Source organism: Electrophorus electricus, chromosome 6 (assembly GCF_041902795.1).
Source record: "Electrophorus electricus isolate QZ-2024a chromosome 6, ASM4190279v1, whole genome shotgun sequence".
Taxonomy (NCBI): domain Eukaryota; kingdom Metazoa; phylum Chordata; class Actinopteri; order Gymnotiformes; family Gymnotidae; genus Electrophorus; species Electrophorus electricus.
In genome coordinates, this window is record NC_137502.1 from 5729865 (window position 1) to 5750966 (window position 21102).

Consider the following 21102-nt stretch of genomic DNA (forward strand, 5'->3'; position numbering starts at 1 on the left):
CTCTGTCTCACTCTCTCATTAAAACCAGTATTGAGTTGTTCCCAAGAGAGAGGTTTAAAAATAACTACATGCTAGCAGCACATCAAATAGCAACTATTCTCGTTAACAAGGTACTTTATAACAAGATATTTTTTTGTCTTGTATATGGACTCAAAATGGGCTCTTAAACACAGATGCCTTGTTTTAATCACAGTACAAATATTTTCCTTTATGTACATAAAGGAACATCAAGAAAAAGGAACAGCAACAAAAAGGTGTTTTTGAAGGTTTTTCATCTGAGTCCAAAGATTTGTGTATAATCACCAAAACAAAGGAAATGAGTCCAAAGATTCTGGTTCTAAATCTGCAAAGTGACAATGACAGACAAACAGATTTGGGAGCCATGCACCGCAGTGAATCTCTTGCTCACAATAATCTCCAAATTATAATAATAATGCATGAAATGTATTTTACCATGAATGGTTTAATTTTCCACAGAACCCCTCTCTAATGGTGACCTATCTAAAGGACATAGAATATTCATGAAGATAAAAGGGGAATTTGCATAATAAGACTTATCTAAAATCAATTAGCACATACATTTACAATTGTAGGGCCATTTCAATTAGCATAAAAATACGCCTAAATCAAATTACCAGGAAGGGCATGGATGTTCATTTAGAGGCGTGTTCATTTAAAGTTCATTTTAAAGCTTGACAAGAGCAACAATCCAGTGAATCACTTACGACAGAAAAACAGAACTCTGAGAAACTGAATATTTCAAATCTACCGTTTTTAAAGTACATTAAAGTGTAATATTCTCTCCTTCTCCAGCTGTCATTCATGCCCTCTTTCCCCCAGCAGAAGTGCCGAGAACCATGCAGAAGCCCTGGATTGGACCCACTCCTACCGAGGTTCAGACTGAGAGCTGCAGGTGTTGTGGGCTTAACGAAAGAAGTGAGCAGTGGTGTGAGCAGATCTGCAGAGAGGGACTGCCTGGTAAAAGACAGCTTTAAAGGAAGATATGACCATCTGGGAGGAAGCCATCTTCTAAGCCTTGACTTGTTTGTATTCTTCAGTCTCATTAAAATGCTCCCAGGCATACAGGAACCATTGAGGGAAAACAGCAGAGCCTTTTCATGATTAGTGTAGTACCGTGAATATTTATCAGATAGCATATCTCACACCTGAGTTAATTATGACATTCACTGAAAGCAGAGTAGAGCACCAATGGCTTGATAAGGCATAGACTGGTTAGCCTGTGTGTAACTGGGCTTGATACAGGAAGAGCATGTTATTAATCTTCTGAAGAGAATTTGATCACCATAGGCAATCAAAAGGCGTGCTTTACAGCAGTAAAATTCTACTTTATTTGCCACTATTCAGTTACTGTATAGCCATATATATACCTTTAATATTCACAGATATATGCATGCTCTCAAAAGCGGCTGGGTTGCTGGACTATTAAATGGAATTGCTTTATATGCAGCATGGGACTCAAGCAATACTACCGAGCTGTAGCGCAAAACCACAAAGATGATGTTCAGTCACACTTACCATCCTTATCAGCTCTCCGGAATATCTATAAAGAAACCAAGAAAGAGGCTCTGTTATTATCCAGTTATTATAGTTAATTCACATTGCTACTGCTACATTTCAGACCATAACACAACTACACCCACAATGACGGCTAAACAGCTGGTTCTCTTTAATGAGGAGTACAGTTCATATACCTTGGATCAATGCATTTAAGATGTGCAGGGACAGAGCTAAGGCCATTTATAACAGAATTCTGATTACTCTGTTCACTCACATGTGAAATAGAGCACTTAAACCAGACAGCTAGGAAGAAAGAAATCATAATTTAAAAAGTTTTCATTCACTATTGGATGAATTTGTAGCACTGGGTGCTGTCATTCTTAAACTTGAAGGCTTTGTGTTCATCCTGATGAGAGATGCCCCAGCTCTGGAAGCCCCTGCTTTGGTATTGCTGTTCTTGCTTACATGGGCTTTTCAATTTGTGCACCCATGTGCAGTGGATTGGTTCATGTGCGTGCATGTGTGTCCTGCTTCTCAGTGTCTAATCCAGTAGAGTGCCGAAGGCACACATACACATGCGGTTACGTTTCATTCCAAAACAACAATCATTTTCTACTGAGGAACCCAGAAAAGTCAAAAGGAAAAAAAAACAACAACAACTGTAGTCAGGTAAAAACACTTTGGAATTTTACATCATATGCTAAATCACATGAAAGAGTCAGTCTGTTTTTAGGTTCGACCTCTATGCCTTGCCATCTGCCATGTCTATGCACAGTAGACTCCTTATTACCAGCGAACAAACTGAAGAGCTAAACTAATACAATCATACATCTCATTTGTAGTCCCAGACTACACACTTCTGTGCCTGCTTGGCAACCAGAGGCCACGTGTTTTTCTCTGCCACCACAGGTGGAGAGGAGCGTGGGATAGGTAATCTGCAGCCAAGCTCAGATCAATACAATTTATGTCGCAAAGTCCATGAAAGCCACCGAAAGCCTTTTGAATGTAATCAGAGGAGAAGGTCCATGCTGGGCTAGAGCTTCAGGATCAGCTCATCGACTGCTGCAGTGTTAGTGAAAGAGTTGACCAAGTGCAAGAAATGACTAATTTTCCCAAATCTGGTGTATCATGAACATAGTAGATCTGATATCCAAAGCTACTTGAGGGGCTTTGAATAACAACCTCTGAAACTCATCATTTAATCTTAAGGCATATTATTCATTAATGACTATTATTACTCAGTGAAAACATTTAACTAATATGAAAGGTTTGTAGTTACAAGAGAGTGAGTCTGGATCCAGAGGAGGATGTGGAGTTTAACAGAGTTAAATAAAGGGTTATTGCGACACCTTCCATCGATTTTAGAGAAGAAAATCGAATGAAATGACTTTGCCTTGAGAGGGATCTGAAACATGAGAGCAGGGTTTCACGTTGGCATGGTCACAGAGGGGCACAGCTGCAGCGCGTTAGCCTTCCATCTTTGTGTCTCCTATAAAAGGACAGACGAAGAGTGGCTGACCTGACACATTCAGACCGAACGCAGGAGCACGCTGGGCGTGCGCGTGTCAAATTGCACCGGAATTGGATGTCGGCTCGTCTGATCACACGTTTGTCAAGCTTGACGTTGCGTAGGCAGATAATGTAGGTGACCCAGTTTGGTTTCACTTCAGAGGAGTGATTTCCCCGTGACAGGAAAAGGGGGACAGCGACCCCAGAGTGAAAAGGGCTAATTTAAAATACAGAGATGTGAAATTACATGAAAGAGTGTCACTCATGAAAAAGACATCCATAACACCCATTGTTATAGCACTCATTTACACAGACATTCAGTCAAGGCTCTCAGTAACATTTGCACACTAAGCTAGTCTTATTTAAAATAATTTAAACAAAACTACCAATAGATCACAGCAATGCTGTACTTCATTATTCAACTGCAAGTATCAAAGTGTAGAAAAAAAATGTCATGATAATTGAACATAGACCTTATGTATTTTGTACTTCTAGGTATCAGCGTTCATCCCTGTATTCTACAGTATTCATTGGTATGTTTGATTCTAACCTACTGTACTGTACTAGGATGTATTCTATGAGTAAATGGCAAAGCATTTTTGTAAGTCGCTCTGGATAAGAGCGTCTGCTAAATGCCGTAAATATAAATGTAAATGTAAATGAACTTCTGTTAGAATTTAAAGTTACTAGTCTTATTACACTGATCTGAAAATCAGAAGAGATGGAAAGAAAAGAGACCTTCACTGAATATAAAATCACTCCCTCACCACTCCCTCATTGAGGGTGGAGGAGCAGTACTTACAACAGTAGCTGGAGATCATAACAAATTGGTTTCAATCATATAATTCGAGTCATTGACCAGTATTTGACACTCTGGCTCTTCCCACTTTCAAGAGTGGCTTTTAAATTGTCTCACCCACAGACTGTCTCTCATTGAATTTGTCAAAGTGTTATGAAAAATCTACACCCAATGCCTTCTTTATTGGCTAAGTGGGGTAACTGAGTAACAGAATGAGGCTGTATTTCCCCAAGCCCAGGGGGGACTGGGTAATATAACATCATCATGGGGAAGCCTGCAACTGCCTTCATCTCCTGCAGCTAGCAACACACCTTATAGGCAGAGTGTAATCGCCACTCACTCCAGACTGCTACAGTGGGAGAGATATCACAGAGAGTGAGAGACTGGGGAGAGAGAGAGAGAGAGAGAGAGAGAGAGAGAGAGAGAGAGAGAGAGAGAAAGTGAAGGTAGGAGAGGTGAGAGAGAAGAGAGAAAGAGAGAACACTGACAGGCATATAGAGGAGGGTGAATAGAAAAGAACAGTTGGATTTGTTGACTGAAAATGAATCGAAGAGAGTGGGGGAGGAGTTGATGATGAGAAAAAGTCAATGATGAACGCTGCCATGCTAGTTTATAACTGTCCTATTTCACCCTGAAATGTGGATTTAAATGTCCACTTTGATACTCCATTTCATTGAGTCTCTGTGATTGCCATAGTGTGTCATAGCTGAGATTCAATTTACTAAACAAATGGCAATACTGTTAAGATTTCAATGTTCCCACCTATATGTAATCATGAGTAAATGTCACCTACATTCACCAGCTGATGAAAACCACTTACTTACACAACATTACATACAGATAAGTTAAATGCTGTGGTCCTTACAATGTAGCATAAGAGATCACAAAGGTGGCTGTTTGGAAAATACCTTTCTAAGGTTCCCATCAGTTTATGTTGAATCATTTGATAAGACCACACTGAGAATGAGCTATGGTGGAAGGAACATTCTTAAGGTGTCAATTTGATTGTGTGAGCCATATCCAACTGAAAGAACAATCCAAATGGAACGTCAGGCCTGCAATTCCACACTGATAGTCTATTTGCGTGTGTTACTAGCTCAATCATGATGAACAAAAGGTGAGCTGTCTGTAAATAGGAGTTCTCCATTAACTCTTAGCTCTAAACTAACAGCAGTGCACAGTCTACCCAGCCCTGAAGGAGAGACTTGGAGACATTCCTGAACTAGCACAGCGAAGGCTTCATGTAGGTAATGGAATCCACCCACGAGGCTGGGATGGAAATCAATTCCTCGAGAACCACCTGCGCTCCCAAGTGTGAGTGGAGCGCTTTGCACTCCCCTCACTCCCTCTCTCCCTTCCTCATTCTCTCTCCCTGCCTCCATCTCTTTCCCTCCGTAACACTTCTCTTCACTCCATCTCATGCTCCCTCCTACTTTTCCACACTACCTCTCAATCCCTCCCTCCATATTTTCCCTCCCTCACTATCTTTCCCTTATACCATCTTTTCTCCTGCCTCCTTCTTACACCATCTCTTTCCCTGCCTCTTTCCCTCTCTCCCACATTTTCTCACTACTTCGCATTGCCTCCCTCCTTACCTACCCATCACTTCCTTTCTTAGTCTCGACTCTACAATCTTCCTCACATTATTTCTTCTTCTCATTCTGTGCCACAGACCTCTTTGTCTGTAGTGTGATCCTCTCATATTTCTGGGGTGCAATTATGCCTCTAGTCTAGAGGCATAATTTAAGGAGTTCTGTTGTTAATTAGTTTTTATGCACTACTTAATGTATTAGTACCTTGTTTCTCGGTCTGGGTGTGAACTACTTTTCACTAGTAGCACAGGGTTTTAAAAGCGATTGGTAGATCTCGAGAGAGAACATCATACGCATAATAATCGAATACCGATTAAAAAAAACCGAGGCAACACTTTGACCCACTAAATCAATACTGCTGAGACCTCGTCTCGGCAGCCAACCACAAAGCTTAATTGCCGCGCTTCACAGGAAAAGCTTAATGAATTATTAAAGTAGTGTGTTTGTAAAAGGTAGTAGGAAATTATAAAATTCGTAGGAAAAATTATTTAGATGAAAATCTATTGAGAGTGCCGTTGTGTTGTAAGCTTTGTATAAACATTTAAATGTAGCAAGGCTAACGGTGTTAAGTTTTTTTGTAATTAGGTATCGTTCCTAATTTGCTTTCACCACCATAAGAGCGCGACCGCCCGTGGTTCTGAGTTAAATAGTCGATTTAGATATCTAAGTTGCACTTTTCACACTCAACTTGCATTAATATATGAATATGTGTGTATGTAGTCTAAATGGTGAATGATTGTCCGAATTATTCTAGTGACAAAGCTAAAGCCGCTCCAGACCCAGGCTGCGGCGAAATGAGAACAGGAAAAGATGGGCTACATAAAAGAAAGTTCAGTTGGACGTTTAAATGTCTGCTCCCATTACCTTGATTACAGCAAATATCCTGGACAATCATGTAAATGAGATCGAACCCGTTAATTAATCTGATCCACTACCGCTACGCCCAAATCTTCGCATCCATTTATTGTTAGAAATTAAGGTAAGCCTAACTTAAAATTGTTTACACTGACCAGTTGATAAGCACTTACGTCCAGTATGACAGAAATGCCTTTTCGCGGCTCTGGTGCGAAGAACTGCTCTTGGGCAACCGCCGCCTCCTCCTTCACATATTCCCGAGTTGAGATGCTTTTATTGTCGCTCATCTTGGTGACTATCCAGCGGACAAGCCCGTCTATTCCACCGGGCTGGGTTCCGCTGTTTCCGGACTGTGCAGCCGTCGCTGTCTCGCTGTCCTGAGCCCCGGGTTTGGGCTGGTCTTTGCTGTCCTGTGACCGGAGTTTGGGTTGTTCTTTGTGGAGCAGTTTGTGGACGCCGTCCCTGCAGTAGCGCGCTGCTTGCTCACACATCCTTTTGCCGCGGAGCGTTCATGCTGCGCGCTATGGGGGCAATCCCTCCCCTCCCTCTGACATCATCGGACATCCCAAAAACACACCTCTCGAAGGCATACACCACTCTAAAACTGTTGTTTAGCGCAGTGACTAAAAAAATCACATCGTTTAGCCTTCCTGCTGAAGTTATGCTGATGTGCTCGCGGCTTTCCGCACTTTCTGTTGTAGCAGTAAATAAATGCAAAAAAAACCCCCAAAAACCTAGCCCTTGTACTTGTATGAGTATTTAGTCTAGAACTGAATTAATAAACCTACAAGTATTTCTCCGTAGACGCATGGCTTCAGTAATGTAAAAAACTAAAGCCTGGCATGGCCAAGTCCACCTTGCTCCATGTAAACCAAAAGGTACCAGAGCAGTTCACTAATGAAGCGAGGGCTCTAATTTATCAAGCCCTGTCAAGCAAAGCTAAGATTAAGCCTGCCCCATCATACAGATAGCAAAAGTTAATAAAAGTTACATGCTTTTTAACATGTACCTATATTGGATAAGTAGCTCGCACAGTAATGTTTATATACATAATCCATTCAAATCTACTGCCACTGTATTTAGTCTGGGAAAATACACACCAAACTAAAGCCAACTTAATGTCACTGAGAGGATGTCTTCACTCTTGAGCCAAATGCTGTGCCAACAGGTATCTAAGGGCTACACTGGAGACAACGCCTAACACCAGCAGACCATTTTCATATTACTTGGACCTGTTCTATGAATCCCAACCAATAAAACAACTTTAAAGGCTGGATGCTATACCAAATACATACTGGCAATAGAGGTTATTCACCCATGCCTCTATGTTATATGAGATGTCCTGAGGACAAGCATTTACTAATTTACTAAAATATTGTTGGCAGCCATTAGGAAAGCCATAACTTAAAAGTGGTAAAATCAACCTGTGACCAAAATGAAACACCCCCCCCACACACACCTACACCTACCTATTTGGAAAATAAACATACTATTCCTATTAGTGGGTTTAAAATTGTTACTTGAATGATGCATTATATGTATCTGTGATTCATGATTGACTAGTCTAGTCTGCTTTGTATTAACATGTTATTAATCTGTGGTATTATTTCTATTACATATCAAATAAAACATTTCAAAAACCTATTGATTGAGAATCTGAGATTTCATTAATCTACACCGAGAGGAAACCAGGTAGTTCAGCCATTTTAGGCAGGGTACTTTCTCATTCCTGTGATGCCCTCATTACCTTAGCATCTCTATAAATGACCTTTTAAGAGTTGAAAGGAAGTTAAAAGGCTCCCCAGTCCTGCCCTTTGCCAGAGGTGATTAAGTCATCCCTACAAAAAATCCCCTTTATTTAATTAGCCCTGGGAACAACCCCCTCCCACACAGTTTGTGTTCCCATAGCGAGGCATTTAGCCCAACAGCAACGTGGAGTTGAAAATGTGTCTCTTTAATGTACAGCAACCGGTGGCAGAACCTTTTTTTTTTTTTTGCTTTTCCTCACGAAGCATAACACGGGTAATTACGACAAGTCATAATCTCTTGTCTTCAGCGGCGGCAGGAACACCACCTCCTGCTGTCTTCGAGAGGCTGTTACAGCTCGTTTCCTGCCATGTTGCGCAACCTAGCGCAGCGGTGCGCGGGCCATGCACCTATAGAGCTGGGAAGGCCCTTAGCAGGTGAGCGGTTGCTCTGGTTACCGGAGTCTCATCAGCCCAGTCGTGCAGTGCCTGGTGAGCAGTGGGCTGTGCCATGCCCTCTGGAGCCCCTCCCATCCCTGGATAGCAGATGGGTGGGCTTCCTGCTGGGCCCCACCTCCTTCACCTACAGATCCATTCGGTCTTGATTACCCTGTAAATGGCTCATGAACCCTGGTGGATGCAGGTAGAAAACCATCAAATGCATCTTGGGCTGATGTATTTCAGTGTTCTACCAACACTGAATCAGTTGGAAGATTCACGACTGCAAGTCCATTCAGGCAGTTAGAACTGATTTTATTTTCTTTAAACTTACTTCACACTCAAATGTTTATAGCAAATGTGATAAACGTTATGCAGTGGCATAAATGCCAGATTTTCCCGGGACCTGGCGATGGACCAGAAGCAACTCAACATTATCATTTTGTCAACTGATCTACTTAATTGTCTGGGCTCAAGAGGATGTTTGGAGAGGAGGGCATGGTGAACAAATTGCTGAAAAACTGAGAGCCAATTTACTCTGTGCCCGTAAGAGGACCACAGCTTAATGTCAGGCTGTCCTTGCTTCGCCTGCACTCGCCCACTCTCTCATTAAAAGCACTCCCACAATCCATGAAGAGTCTCACAGACTCAAAAGCACTGAAATATACCAAAGTTTTAAGCTCATGGGCAAATCAAAAATTTGCGAGACATTTTACTAAGTGCTCCATCTCATACTGTGCATGTCTGCCGTGCTCACGCACGTATACAAATGTGCATGCGTGCACACACACACACCTACACACAAGCACACAAAAAAGAAAGGAAAGAATTTACTCTTTGTATGTCTGATCATGTAAAAGGTGCTAAGGGCAGCAAGTGCACCTCCTGGTGGTCCTCAGTAGGACTCTGAGCTCAGACTTACAACCACAATGGCCTATATACTTTACCTGAACTTGTTTTAATTATTCCTAGATTAATGTATGCAAGCAACAGCCATTTATTAAAAACAAATGACAAATGACATGAATACAAGACTGCTTTAAATTAACAGCAATTGCACAAGCACAGACAAAAAAATGTAATTTTTAAAGCATCTTTTTAAAATTAAAATTAAAATTGTGTAATTTAACTCTTAAGGTGAGTTATGATAGTAATTTGTAGTAAGTTTGTTTTTTAAAACTTAGCAGTGCCTAGCAATGCCTTATAATGTCTTCTCTCTTTGAGGCAGCTCTGGGCAGAAGCCTTTGAGATAGTACACCCAGGAGAGGACCTGCCCATGACCTTCTGATCGTGGGCTGGAGATGGTCAGTTTTCCTGTGCAGGGGCCCTTGGAGCCTGCTGGTGGGCCCTCAAAGCTCACCGAGATGTTGTGGGTCTTTTTGGAGTGGATGGTCTCTACACCCTTGACGGTGAAGACTGGGTTGTCTACTTGGAAGGAGAAGGCGGTGGCCTGGAGGAAGACATTCTTGAAGGGGATGGACACACTAGAGCCGGCACGGATGGCCAGGGGGCCCTGGGCTTTGGGAGGGAGGCAGGTGCCACACAGAGGGAAGACGTACTCTCCGGCAAAACTGGATGAGAGCGTGAGGGTGCCCCGCACCTCGCCCAGCTTGGAGGGCTCAAAGTAGACCTCCACACTGACATCAGTGCCTGCCTGGAAGCCTGCTGCTGCCGTAATGTTCTTCTCCACAATGAAATCTGGACAGTCGGTCTAGGGAAGGATTTAGTAGGGTAGGAGGAGGCAATGCATACAAAGATATGTCAGAAGGTTAAGACCCATTTTAATTTGACTATACAGTACAAACAGGTAAAGATGGGCAATGCAGTAAAAGTAAAAAATTATTAAAATGCATCTAGAACAACATCACAGTAATGTGAGGTCCTGATCTGAATACTGCAAACATATTTTTTATGGAATTTTTTAATGGAATATTTCTTCAGTGGACCACTAAAGCTGTACCTTGCACGTATATTCGGCCTTGGCACGGGAGTAGTTGGTGAATTTGGCGTTGAGGGAGTGGCCGGCACCCAGCTGTGCTTGGAAGTAAAGGGGTTTCTCCGGAAGTGCAGGGTGGGCTCGCAGTAGCAACTCGTGGTGGAAGAAGCCTAGCTCGCTGTTATACAGCACCAGGCGTGTGGTGGACTCACCTGGACGCAGGGGCTGGTACTCGAATGTCAGTGTTCCCTGTGGAGGGGGTGAGTGCGAGAGACTTTGGTAGCAGTCCTTTGATATGGAAAAAAAAAATTCTTAAAACATCCCTTTCAAACAATATCTGCTTAGTTTTTATTCTGTACTGACTAGGAATGAAAACAAAGCAGCCGGGTTTCTGCCTCACTATCTTGTCTTTTGTGTGCTAAAACATCTGCTTTGATGGCAAGTTGACAAATATCTACCTTGATACTAAAACAAAGCTAGGAATTCAACATGCACTAATTATTAAATACCGATCGATCAATTATTCAGAGTGATGACAAAGGAATATCTTGTTTATCCACTATGAAGTTACAGTAAAATTCCTTTATTTTACATTCTGCTCCACATTCTGTTCCACTGACTACAAGGTAGCTTCCCTGTCACTGCCATTTATCTTTACAGCTTCCAAAACAAGCTTGGAAGAGAACAGCGCCTAAGAACAGAGAACAGCACCTAGAAAAAGAGAACAGCACCTGGGAAAAGAGAACAGCACCTAGGAAAAGGAGCCCCCTACCTTGGAGAGTGCAGGTACCGAGAGCTGAGAGGGCAGGTTCACATCCGCGCTGCGACACTCTGCGCTGAACACCAGGCTCGTGGGTAACGGGTTGTCCACCTTCACGCAGGCCGAGGTCGTCTGCCTGGCTGCCGTCACCATCTCGATGGTGCTGATCACCCCCGGAGGCGTTGCCTTGAAACTAAGGTTGTAGAACAAGTACTCGCCTGTGGTCTCATTTTTAAAAGTGACCTGTAGAATAAGGAGGTGCAAAAGGTCAGGCCAGCAGAGTGTTTGTTGGGCTTAACAGGGAAAAGCAAAACTGCTAACGTGGCTAATAATGTTATATTTAATGGAAAGCAGTAATGCTAACAGGTTATCTTATAATCATTCTTAGCAACGTTAGCATTTTAGGGTATTCTTTGTATTGATTTCATCTGTCTTAAGTGGAATGTTGAATTAGCACAGAATGGACTGGGCCTTGGCACTTGCTTTGGCATTGTACTGGCCCTCTTTGTAGCTGAAGAAGGAGATTTTATAGTCCCGTTTGGCTAGCGCAGGCACGTCCACATAATCCAGCCCCTTTAAGGAGACGGTGTTGTCAGGCCGCTCAAGCTTCACCATCTCTACGGTAACGCGGAATCTGCATGGGATAGGCACAGCATACGTTACACAACCACATCAGTGCTGTGACATTCATAATCTGGACACGCAGTTTTAATAATAATCACAGTAATGATCCCAGAGATAATCCCAGTGAGGGTCATACCATAATTATGTACGAGGAAGACCATGTAGAGTAGTGTGTGTGTGTGTTTGTGTGTATGTGTGTATGTGATGGTGTAATACCTCTGTGGTTTGGGTAGCCAGTTGTGCACAGGCACTATCTCTGTGTAGGGTGTCTTGCAGGGGACTTCATGGCTGATGGTGCCCACAGCCTTAGGTGGGTCGGCCGTGCCCTGCAGGCTGTACAGCATGCCCGCTCCATCAGGGAAAGAGAAGAACACAGAGCCCTGGGCCACACACCAAAACACACTCACAGTCAGCACTTAGCCCTGGGCCACACACCAAAACACACTCACACTCAGCACTTAGCCTAACACAGAGATGGAGGGCTAGCATTCACGTCACTTTCTTATTGACTACAAGTACAGTAAATACACACCTGAATGAACTCAGTTTTCCAATTACTTGCTGCACAATTTGTCTGAAAAAGCTTTAAATAGTGTTGAAAGGCAATTTATCCTTATTAGCCTAGTTCAAATTAAACTAGTTCTTGGTCAGTCATACCTTTTGGGAATTTTGGGATTATTGCATATTTTAACATTAAAGATGTGTAATGTTAAAGTGGGGCTGATAGAGGGTGTACCAGGTGCTTTCTGCCTTCCGTGGTCATGACCACGGGCTTGTAGGTAATCTCATAGGCCTTGTTCTGCTGGTAGGGCTCGAGGACAAAAGAGGGCGAGGCGTTCCAGTACTCGCCCTCTATCACTGGCTTCAGGCTCCATCGCTGGTTAGTGCGGTTGGACAAAGTGAGAGACTGAGTGCACTGACCGCGCACCGGGCACACGAAATTCACCACCTGCAGAAGGCGGCACGGAGCATGAAGTCACTATTTAGCCAACAGCCATGATATGGTCACAGGCATTCATTACGGCTTCCATGCAATGGAGAAGTTGGATAAAGCAATTAAACTGTACCTAGTAGTAATACCCTATGTTAAAGTAAAGACAGTCCTGTAAGGCTCACAGGTAATAAACAAACATTGTCACTACAAGTACGCATGCAGATTGGCACAAGTCCTACCTGACTGGCAACTGGGGGGACGATGCAGGAGCCAGCCAGAGTGAGGGTGACAGGCTTGCCTCCCTCTATGGAGCAGCAGAGGTTCTCATAGCACAGGTCCTGTTTCACCTCCACAGGAGCAAAGGTCACCTCCAGGGGCACCTCCACTCCTGGGCAGAGATAGCCCTTGGCAGGGCAGATACTGAAGTCTGGAGCAAAGCACTTTAAATCCCACTGGAACCTGACAGGAACACATGCAGAAGATGTCCAAAATGAAATACATGACAGAGAATACTTCTGATGTAATTAGAAGCCCATAATTGTTGATAGCAATCAAAGGACAGTAAAGTAAATGTGTATACCATAAGGTGCAGTAGTCTAATTCCTGTACCACAAACTGTAGTATTTCATTATTTATCAAAACAATTCTACAAACTTTATACATTTGGTACTAATTGTTTAATACAATACAAATCATTGTTTTAACTGATAGAAAAATCCATGATGGAAACCAAAATATGAATATCTAAGTTCAAACATCATTTGTTTCCATTTTTTAAATGTTGACACTACATATTTCATTCATATTTCATTCAAATGATAGCACAAGTATGCCTCTAAGACAGTGTTAATTGATGTTGTCTCTTAATGACCAATATCTGATATTGAACCATTAGTACGGTCCTGTTTGATGTTGATGCTGCTAGCACTGTTAAAAAGACTTCACATTTTCCAGCTGTTTGCAAGAATGTTAAAAGAGCTTAATGATGCAATTTGAGGCTAAACAGGTTCCCATGAGTGCTAAGAAACCAACCCACTGTCAAACTCTACAGCTCCTATAGTGCACTTTGGGACCTTACAGTATATTATACTGATTACCATTCATTTTAACCTCTTCAGTATATTGCCTAGTTGCAAAAAAAAAAAAAAAAAAAAAAAGTAAAAAAAATCATAAAACTTTGCCTATGCAAACAGAGGGCTAAGATTTGTCTGTAATGAGTGTAACAGGGTAACAATAAAGTGAGAATGTAATTACATCAGGATGGTACAGTATAAAACAGCAAAGGATTCAGTGATGTCTTTCTAGAATGAGTGAACTGTGAATTGCAGAAAACAGCCGTTAGTTGCTTTATTTACTCTATAGAGTATATCAAAAGCATGAGCTGACTTATGTGTGACATTCTGGCAAGCTTAATTGTCTATGCTCTTGGGGTGGATGTGTGTGTGTGTGTGTGTGTGTGTGTGTGTGTGTATGTGTTTGTGTGTCTGTGTGTGTGTGTGTGTCTGTGTGTATACACACCTAGCCCCGATATCGCCTGTGTTCTGCAGGATGATGCGTCGAGCGGTTTGGCAATGCTGGGCCACAGCTCCAAAGGACAGATAGTCCTGGTCCAGCATGACCTCTACACCCTGGCAGCAGCCCTTCAGCACCAGCAGGGGACGCACAGTGCCCAAACACTCCAGCTGCAGCTCTGCACTGAAGGGGGCCATGCGCTGCCTGGGGGCAAAGAGCACCTCCACCACGCACCTTCCGCCTCCAGCACGCAGAGTCACGTCCCCCTCTGGATGTACAGACAGGACCTGGGAGACGCCCAGGAAGAGGGTTGGGGTTGCTTGTTTGTGTGCGTTTGTGTTTGTGTATGTATGTGTGCGCGCGCATATGTGCGTCCTACCTTAGAGTCCAGTAGAGCGTGTGTAGATGAAGTTAAGAGGAGAGAGAAGGTCAGTGGTGAGCGACTGTTGTTGATCAAAGGGATAAGCTTTTTGCTCCTCTGGCCCACCTGCAGGGCCCCCACTTTCACCACCTTCTGCTTTGGATCCTCAATGTCAATCTGTGAGAGCCCGACAAAGACCACACGACAGCAAAAGGTCTGAGAGTTCATACACGCAACCTGTTCAAAGCAGGTCAGACTGTACTGTAAACTACTGTACTGTAAAGCTCATTCAGATATAATCAAAAATACTCGACGCCCTTCACAGCAGTTCAGAGAACTTCACTTTCTCACCTTCATCTCTATTCCTTGTCCCAAGATCTCCACTACCTGCTTGGAACATTCATTGATATCAAAGACCACCTTCTCATGGTAGGACACTGCTTCTCGGGGGTAGAAAGTGAAAGACACCTCCATGCGACCACCAGGGGGCAACACCTCAGGGGTGAAACTCACTTCCAGGAAAGGGGTGTTGGAGAATAAGCATTCAACACTGTGGCAAATGAAAGGTAAACATAGCATGAAAATATATACTATGGTACAAAAGATTTATTTGTACTATAAACTATATGAGCCTTGTCTACCTGATTCCTCTCTCCCCTTTATTACTGATAACCAGGGTGTGTGTGGTAGGGACCATGCCAGCACAGTAGATAAATCTCATTCCAAAATTGAACTTGACGAAGGAGAACTCCAGGCCGGGAGGGGAGGCCGAACCCAGCAGAGAACAATGAAAAACTGGGCCGTTCTTCACCTACAGGGAGGAAAAGCATGGGCATAAACCAAAATACACTGCAGAAAGAAAAGACATGAAAAAGAAAGATGAAAGAAAGGCCTCCAAAAGTACAGAGAGAGAGAGAGAGAGAGAGAGAGAGAGAGAGGTATAGAAAGAGAGACATGGATTAAGGCACCTTGATTAAGAAGCCAACGTCTTTAAGGTCACATTTTTGCAGGGGAAAGAAGCCGAGGACGCAGCGACTTTGTCCTCCCACTGGTACCACGGCTGTTCTGGGCTCGGCCTGCAGGTGGCGCTGCAGATCTGCAGGTCCCGTTAGCTCATACTGCACGTCCAGGTTGAACTTTCCCGGGTTAGACACCAAAAAGGCACAGGTGGACCTATCACTTAGCTCCACCTGTCCAAAGGGAAGAAATGACACTGAGGTAAAACCTGTCTGCTCAAGCCATGTAAATGGAAGTCTAAAGAACGTGCAATGATCTAATAGGTCAGTGCATTAAAATTCAGTCAATAGGAACTGATCTTCCATGGCTACAGTTGAAAAACAACATGCAGCATAAAGTTAGGCCAGTTTTCAGGTTGGGAAAAACAGTTTATTTACCACCTTTATTTAACTCAATGCTGAATGTCATATCTGATTCTGTGGCAGATCAGCAAATGTAGGCCAGGAATTCACTAGCAGATCAACTACAAAACAAAAACCCAAAACAAAAAACACTCAGCATCACCCCCAGCTCACCAGCTTGAAGTCCACAAGGTGGATGTTGGTGTCAGAGAGCTCAGTGATGACTCCTTCCGGACTCTCGTACTGCACATAGGCATTCATGCTGTAACACTCCGCCTTCACGTTCATGGTAAGGGGCTGAGCTTTTCCTCTGATAGGCACCAGCAAGTTAAACATCACTGGTCCCTCCTGCATTGGTGTGAAGGATATGACCAAGGGGATCCTGCAGGCAAACAAGTATTTTATCTTCAAAAGAAAATGAGTACTGAATATGTGATTCCTGTGACATTTTGCTGGCACAGGTGTGAGTTCAGTGTGCTGAGGGTGTCAGCTGCTCACTTGTCTCTAGGGGGCACTGTTCCTGCCATGGGCTCTAGCAGCAGGCTGTCTCTGAAGGCCTCGGAGTAGCGAGAGAACTGCTCGATGGTGAAGTGGAAGGGCTGGTCTTCGCCATTGACCACGTAGACAGTTTTATGCATTTTGTGACCTGCATGTGGACAGATAAAACACATGCCACTGCCATGCTATCATTTTAATCACCTATGTCTAATTAAGAGCTGCTGATTGTTGGAATTAAATTAGGTAAAATAACAGAAATCCTTTCACCACTCACATATTTATATACTTTCTTCTAACACTGTAAATCTTTAGGATTTCTACTCTTCGCAGGCTCACACCCAGCTTTGTTACTCAGTTGGAATCTCACCGATAAGCAAGCTTCCCAGGTTAAGGTGAGCATGATCAATATACACCATAGGATCATCAGCCACGCCCACCAGCAGGAAGGGCACAGAAAGCTTATGTTCGGGGACTAGGAAGGTCCAGAACGACTCCACCAGATCTGGTTCGTGGGCATGGAATCGAAATGAGACCTGGGGTAGGGCATTACAAACACAGAGATATGCATGAATACAGCATAAAGAGCAAGGCAGTTTACATTTAAATCTACCGGATACAGTATGTATATAGTTTGTACTGTAAACCCATACATCCACTTTTTTGCCAGGCTGAATGGTATTGTTCGGTGTGAGACAGGTGAAGGGTTTAGCCTCAGAATCTTCACATTTCCACAAGAATGAATATGGCTTGTTGGTGGGGTTTATTATGCTGAACTCCCTGCAGAAAGAATGAAGTTTGACAACCATCCGTGCAATTACTAACACAGAGTAATAATAATAATAGTAATTAACTAACGTAAGTAAAATTTATTTATAGGGCATATTTAAATTGACAAAAGCCGACCAAGTGCTGAACATAGTTAAGAATGGAAGGAAACAAATAATACCAGGACAAACCAAAGGTATAACACAAGCAAATGCCCATACTGTCTGCAACGTTAAAATGCTAGAGTATGAGGTACAGTATGTTTTGCGTCTCGGTAGAGGGAGCAGATTTAATGTTCAGTGGCAGGCTGTTCCACAGCCTCAGCACAGCAACTGTAATGGAGCAGTCACCCTTTGGCCTTGAGCTGAGAGTGTGGAACAATCATGATTGACTGGTCTGAGCACCTCATGGAGCAAGGAGCAGAGAATGATCAGAGTAGGTCAGCAGTATAAGATGGAACCTGTCCATTTTACATCCATGTACACAGAATTGTAGCCATCTACAAATCCATTATAAAATCATTGATTACATGTTCCAGAGAGAAATGGGAGAAAGAAAGAAATGGTTTGAAATGAACTATTTCATTACGTTGGTAAAAACAGATCTTAACAACACAGTTAATTTGCTGATAAATTATTAGGTCTGAATTAAAAAAAAGGAAAAGAAAAACACCTAGAATTTTTAATTTTGGTTCGATCTGTGTCAATGCTCCTAGGTTAGGACCAGATTTCAACATTTTATAAGATTAGTACTGCTGATGTCTTACCTGCAGACACTTGTGCCAACCCCCAAAGATGTGAACTCTATGACTTTGGTATCGGGGTCCAAAGTGGTCCTGGGTGGGGCCCCATGGGGTCCACGGAGCTCGGGGTTGCGTCTGTTCATGCTGAGATAGTCTGAGTTCTCGAGGTTGAAGTGGCAGTAGGGCAGCAAGCAGCGTCCGCTCACCGTGATCACAGGCCCCTGCTCACCCTGCAGATTGGGAATGCTGCCAAGACAATTTAGCAAACGCTGTTACCCAGGTATGATACAACTACTGAAGTGTTGGTCAGAAAATGTAGGGAATACTTTTGCCAAAAGTGCTAAATTGGTTGACAGAGAATGAGCACTAATAGGCACTGGTTGAGATGATCCATTTGTAGAATACCAATCATTCATTACCAGCAATGTAAAAGAAGTTTTGGCAAAGTATCTCTTTAGTGTGCTGAATGAGTACAGTTTAAGTGTGTTTATAATTTTAAATATTTAAGATATAGATGAAATGGACTACAGAAACAGTTTCATAAAAGTAGTTGTTTTGTCATAAGACAGTTAGTTAACTAACAGAATAGATGTTGAAAGGAGCTACATCCAGTGAGTGAAAGATTCTTTGGGATGTTAATCACATGTATCTTAGTTGTATTGGCAAACCTGCACACCAGCCTGGCCTCATAATGGGCCACTTCCAGAGGGGAGAAGCGGAGGCTAAAAGTCTGGCTAGCTCCAGCCTGGATTAAACCCACACTGGGCTCCACGTTGAAGGGCGGGAGCTCAGGATCTCCCAGCAGCAGAGTGGACACGCTTACCAGAGAGCTGGCCGGCCGCAGCCCAGAGCGAGGGGTCGTGCCTGTACAAGCATGGTAAAATAAACTTAAACTGAAACACCAACAAACATCAATCTAGATACACATTTTGAGACATTAAGGTCTATATCTGTCAAGGAATTTGGGGTATTATAAATATAATCAGTAATGAATTTAGCTATTTCTGATGTGAGATGCATAATAAAAGTGTACCTTGCTGGTTAAAACCCCCAGGCTTCCCTAAGGTATCCATGATAACCTGCCAGGAATACTCCAGCTCCACAGTGCCTTGGTTGGCCATCTGCATCCTAGAGGCATCACCCAAACTACATTCATTATATTCATTCATTCTCATTGAAGTGTATTAAAGGAATATCAAAAAGGTGACAGCATTCCTAATAATGGATGATCACTAGCAGGATCCAGTAAATTGAACGGATTCTGCAGTGTCTGCTGTTCAAATAAGGTTTTTTTTTGGTGAAGTCATGCATACTGGAAGACTCTGGTTTGGTAGAGCATGGTGTCTTTGAATTGGATGGGTTCAATGTCACACTTGAACTTAGCATAATTGCACGTAGCACTGATCCTCAGTTCCAGCTCTCTAGAGGAGTTCTCCAACACCAAGTGGGCAGGCTCTGGGTCAGCCTCTACCACCTGAGAACAGAAAAACCCCAGACGATGGTTTCTGAGTATTCAGTATTTATGGCTGTGTTTCAGTCTGATTTACAGAGAGAGCTATATAGATGATGTATGCACTAACCCTGGTATACGACTGCCCTTTCATTTGACTGATTTGACAGTCATAAATGCTGCCAAACTAAAGCATAAATTGCTAACAACCCTAGCATCTGGTGTGCAGTAAATTAAACTGGCTTACTGAAGAATATTAGTTATTGGCCAATGGCAATTTGTAATTTAACATTTCATAAATGTATTTAGATTTCTACTCTTTTCATACTCAGAAATAAATCCACATCATTAGACAAGATGTACTGTTAGCGGTGCGATGGTAGCTCAGTGTTTAAGGTACTTGACTAGTAATCCAAAATTATCAGTTCAAGCCCCATCACCAGATTGCCACTGTTGGGAAAACTGAGTAAGGCCCTCAACCCTCAATAGCGCAGGTCATATTTTGTCATTGTTGTAAGTTACCTTGGAGAAAAGGGTAAGCTAATTGCCATAAATGTAAAATATTATGCTTGGCTACAGAACAGCCATTAAAATGAGCCAGAAGGCCTATGTGAACAAAGGCCCAGAAGAGTCAACATTGTCAGCACTCTCATCACTTCCTCTCACCTTCCTCTTAGCTGGTCGCTGTAGTGAGGCCCGTGTGCTTGACTCTACCCATTTGACAGTGCGGAGGCGGTCGTCCCAGTCTGGCACTTGGTCCACGGGCTGGTGGAAGGCTATCTGGCAGAGTTTATACTTTACAACTTGTGCGCTCAGCACCACAGGCTGCTCTGAGCAGAAACTTGCAGTAATCTCCTTGGTGCAGCCAGCATGGAGGTGGCCCATCCGGGGTGAGAAGCGCACTTGAGGGCCATCTGGAGGCCACTCGAAGCGTAGCACCTCCGTGTCACTGTGGTTGCTTAGGGTGAAAGTCTCGTGGTAAAGACAGCCAACTTGACAGTCTCCAAAGTGCAGCAGGTCGGATCTGGGTGTGAGGGGTCCTGTGAATGGAAAGGAATAATGGGGATAAGGCTATTGCCTTGATTCAGTTCCTACTGACTTTTGCTGCCTCTTTACTTTTAAGCTAATGGAGTTTAGATATAGTTAGAATTATGCAATTAAAATGTGCAAAATGTCAACATTTGCCTTAGCTGAGTGAAATATTGCTTATAGTCATTTTTTTTAACACTGTACAAAAATGACCCAGCTTCTGATTGAGAGCTTTAAGACAAGTTTGATGCTCACTCTCTGCGTTGTCCTGGTCCTGAAGAACCTTACTGCTGATATTGTCCAGAGAGATGATGTCACAGTAGCCCTCTCCTAGCAACTGCACTACTGTGTCCTCATACTGGTTGTCCTGCACCAACAGCTGAATATTGGCCTCGAAGTGCTGTGCCTCCTCAGGGTAGAACTCCACCTCAAACCTCACCCGCTGCCCTTCCTTTAGGGTCATAGTGGCCACATGAGCCGTCTGTCTCTCTGTGAACGAGATTTCAAGTCTGTCAGTTTGCTTACTGAAGAAGTTTCAATAAGGGCAAACTAATGCTTTAGCAAGTAGTTATTACAGTGGATTCTTAAAAGTTGAGATGGGCTGAGTTTGAACATTTAACCTAAACATTTATATATATATATATATATATATATATATATATATATATATATATATA

The 21102-nt window shown here is 43.0% G+C and overlaps 2 protein-coding genes across 13 annotated transcripts in view; both read right to left on the reverse strand.

Annotated features, from left to right (window-relative positions):
• necab2 (N-terminal EF-hand calcium binding protein 2) overlaps positions 1-6802 on the reverse strand; it is a 78311-nt gene extending 71509 nt beyond the window's left edge. For all 3 annotated transcript variants that reach the window (XM_081716401.1, XM_081716402.1, XM_027003989.3), the window contains exons 1-2: positions 6447-6802; positions 1537-1561 (exon numbers count right to left, since the gene is read on the reverse strand). In XM_081716401.1, the coding sequence (XP_081572527.1) occupies positions 1537-1561; positions 6447-6764 (343 nt within the window). In that variant the 5' untranslated portion in view covers positions 6765-6802. The remainder of the gene's footprint in view (positions 1-1536; positions 1562-6446) is intronic.
• A 1922-nt stretch (positions 6803-8724) lies between these two features.
• hydin (HYDIN axonemal central pair apparatus protein) overlaps positions 8725-21102 on the reverse strand; it is a 65028-nt gene continuing 52650 nt past the window's right edge. For 5 of the 10 annotated variants that reach the window (XM_081715672.1, XM_081715675.1, XM_081715674.1 and 2 more), the window contains 22 exons: positions 20681-20914; positions 20063-20436; positions 19260-19420; positions 18980-19074; positions 18615-18810; positions 17971-18192; positions 17090-17216; positions 16807-16972; positions 16440-16587; positions 16116-16323; positions 15552-15773; positions 15225-15394; positions 14935-15133; positions 14602-14760; positions 14229-14509; positions 12950-13169; positions 12513-12725; positions 11993-12156; positions 11636-11786; positions 11165-11395; positions 10417-10641; positions 8725-10167 (listed from right to left, as the gene is read on the reverse strand). In XM_081715672.1, coding sequence (XP_081571798.1) covers positions 9658-10167; positions 10417-10641; positions 11165-11395; positions 11636-11786; positions 11993-12156; positions 12513-12725; positions 12950-13169; positions 14229-14509; positions 14602-14760; positions 14935-15133; positions 15225-15394; positions 15552-15773; positions 16116-16323; positions 16440-16587; positions 16807-16972; positions 17090-17216; positions 17971-18192; positions 18615-18810; positions 18980-19074; positions 19260-19420; positions 20063-20436; positions 20681-20914 — 4676 coding nt within the window. In that variant the 3' untranslated portion in view covers positions 8725-9657. Of the gene's footprint in view, positions 10168-10416; positions 10642-11164; positions 11396-11635; positions 11787-11992; positions 12157-12512; positions 12726-12949; positions 13170-14228; positions 14510-14601; positions 14761-14934; positions 15134-15224; positions 15395-15551; positions 15774-16115; positions 16324-16439; positions 16588-16713; positions 16973-17089; positions 17217-17970; positions 18193-18589; positions 18811-18979; positions 19075-19259; positions 19421-20062; positions 20437-20680; positions 20915-21102 lie in introns of those variants that run through there. The other 5 variants (XM_081715678.1, XM_081715679.1, XM_081715677.1 and 2 more) reach the window with 4 other exon arrangements.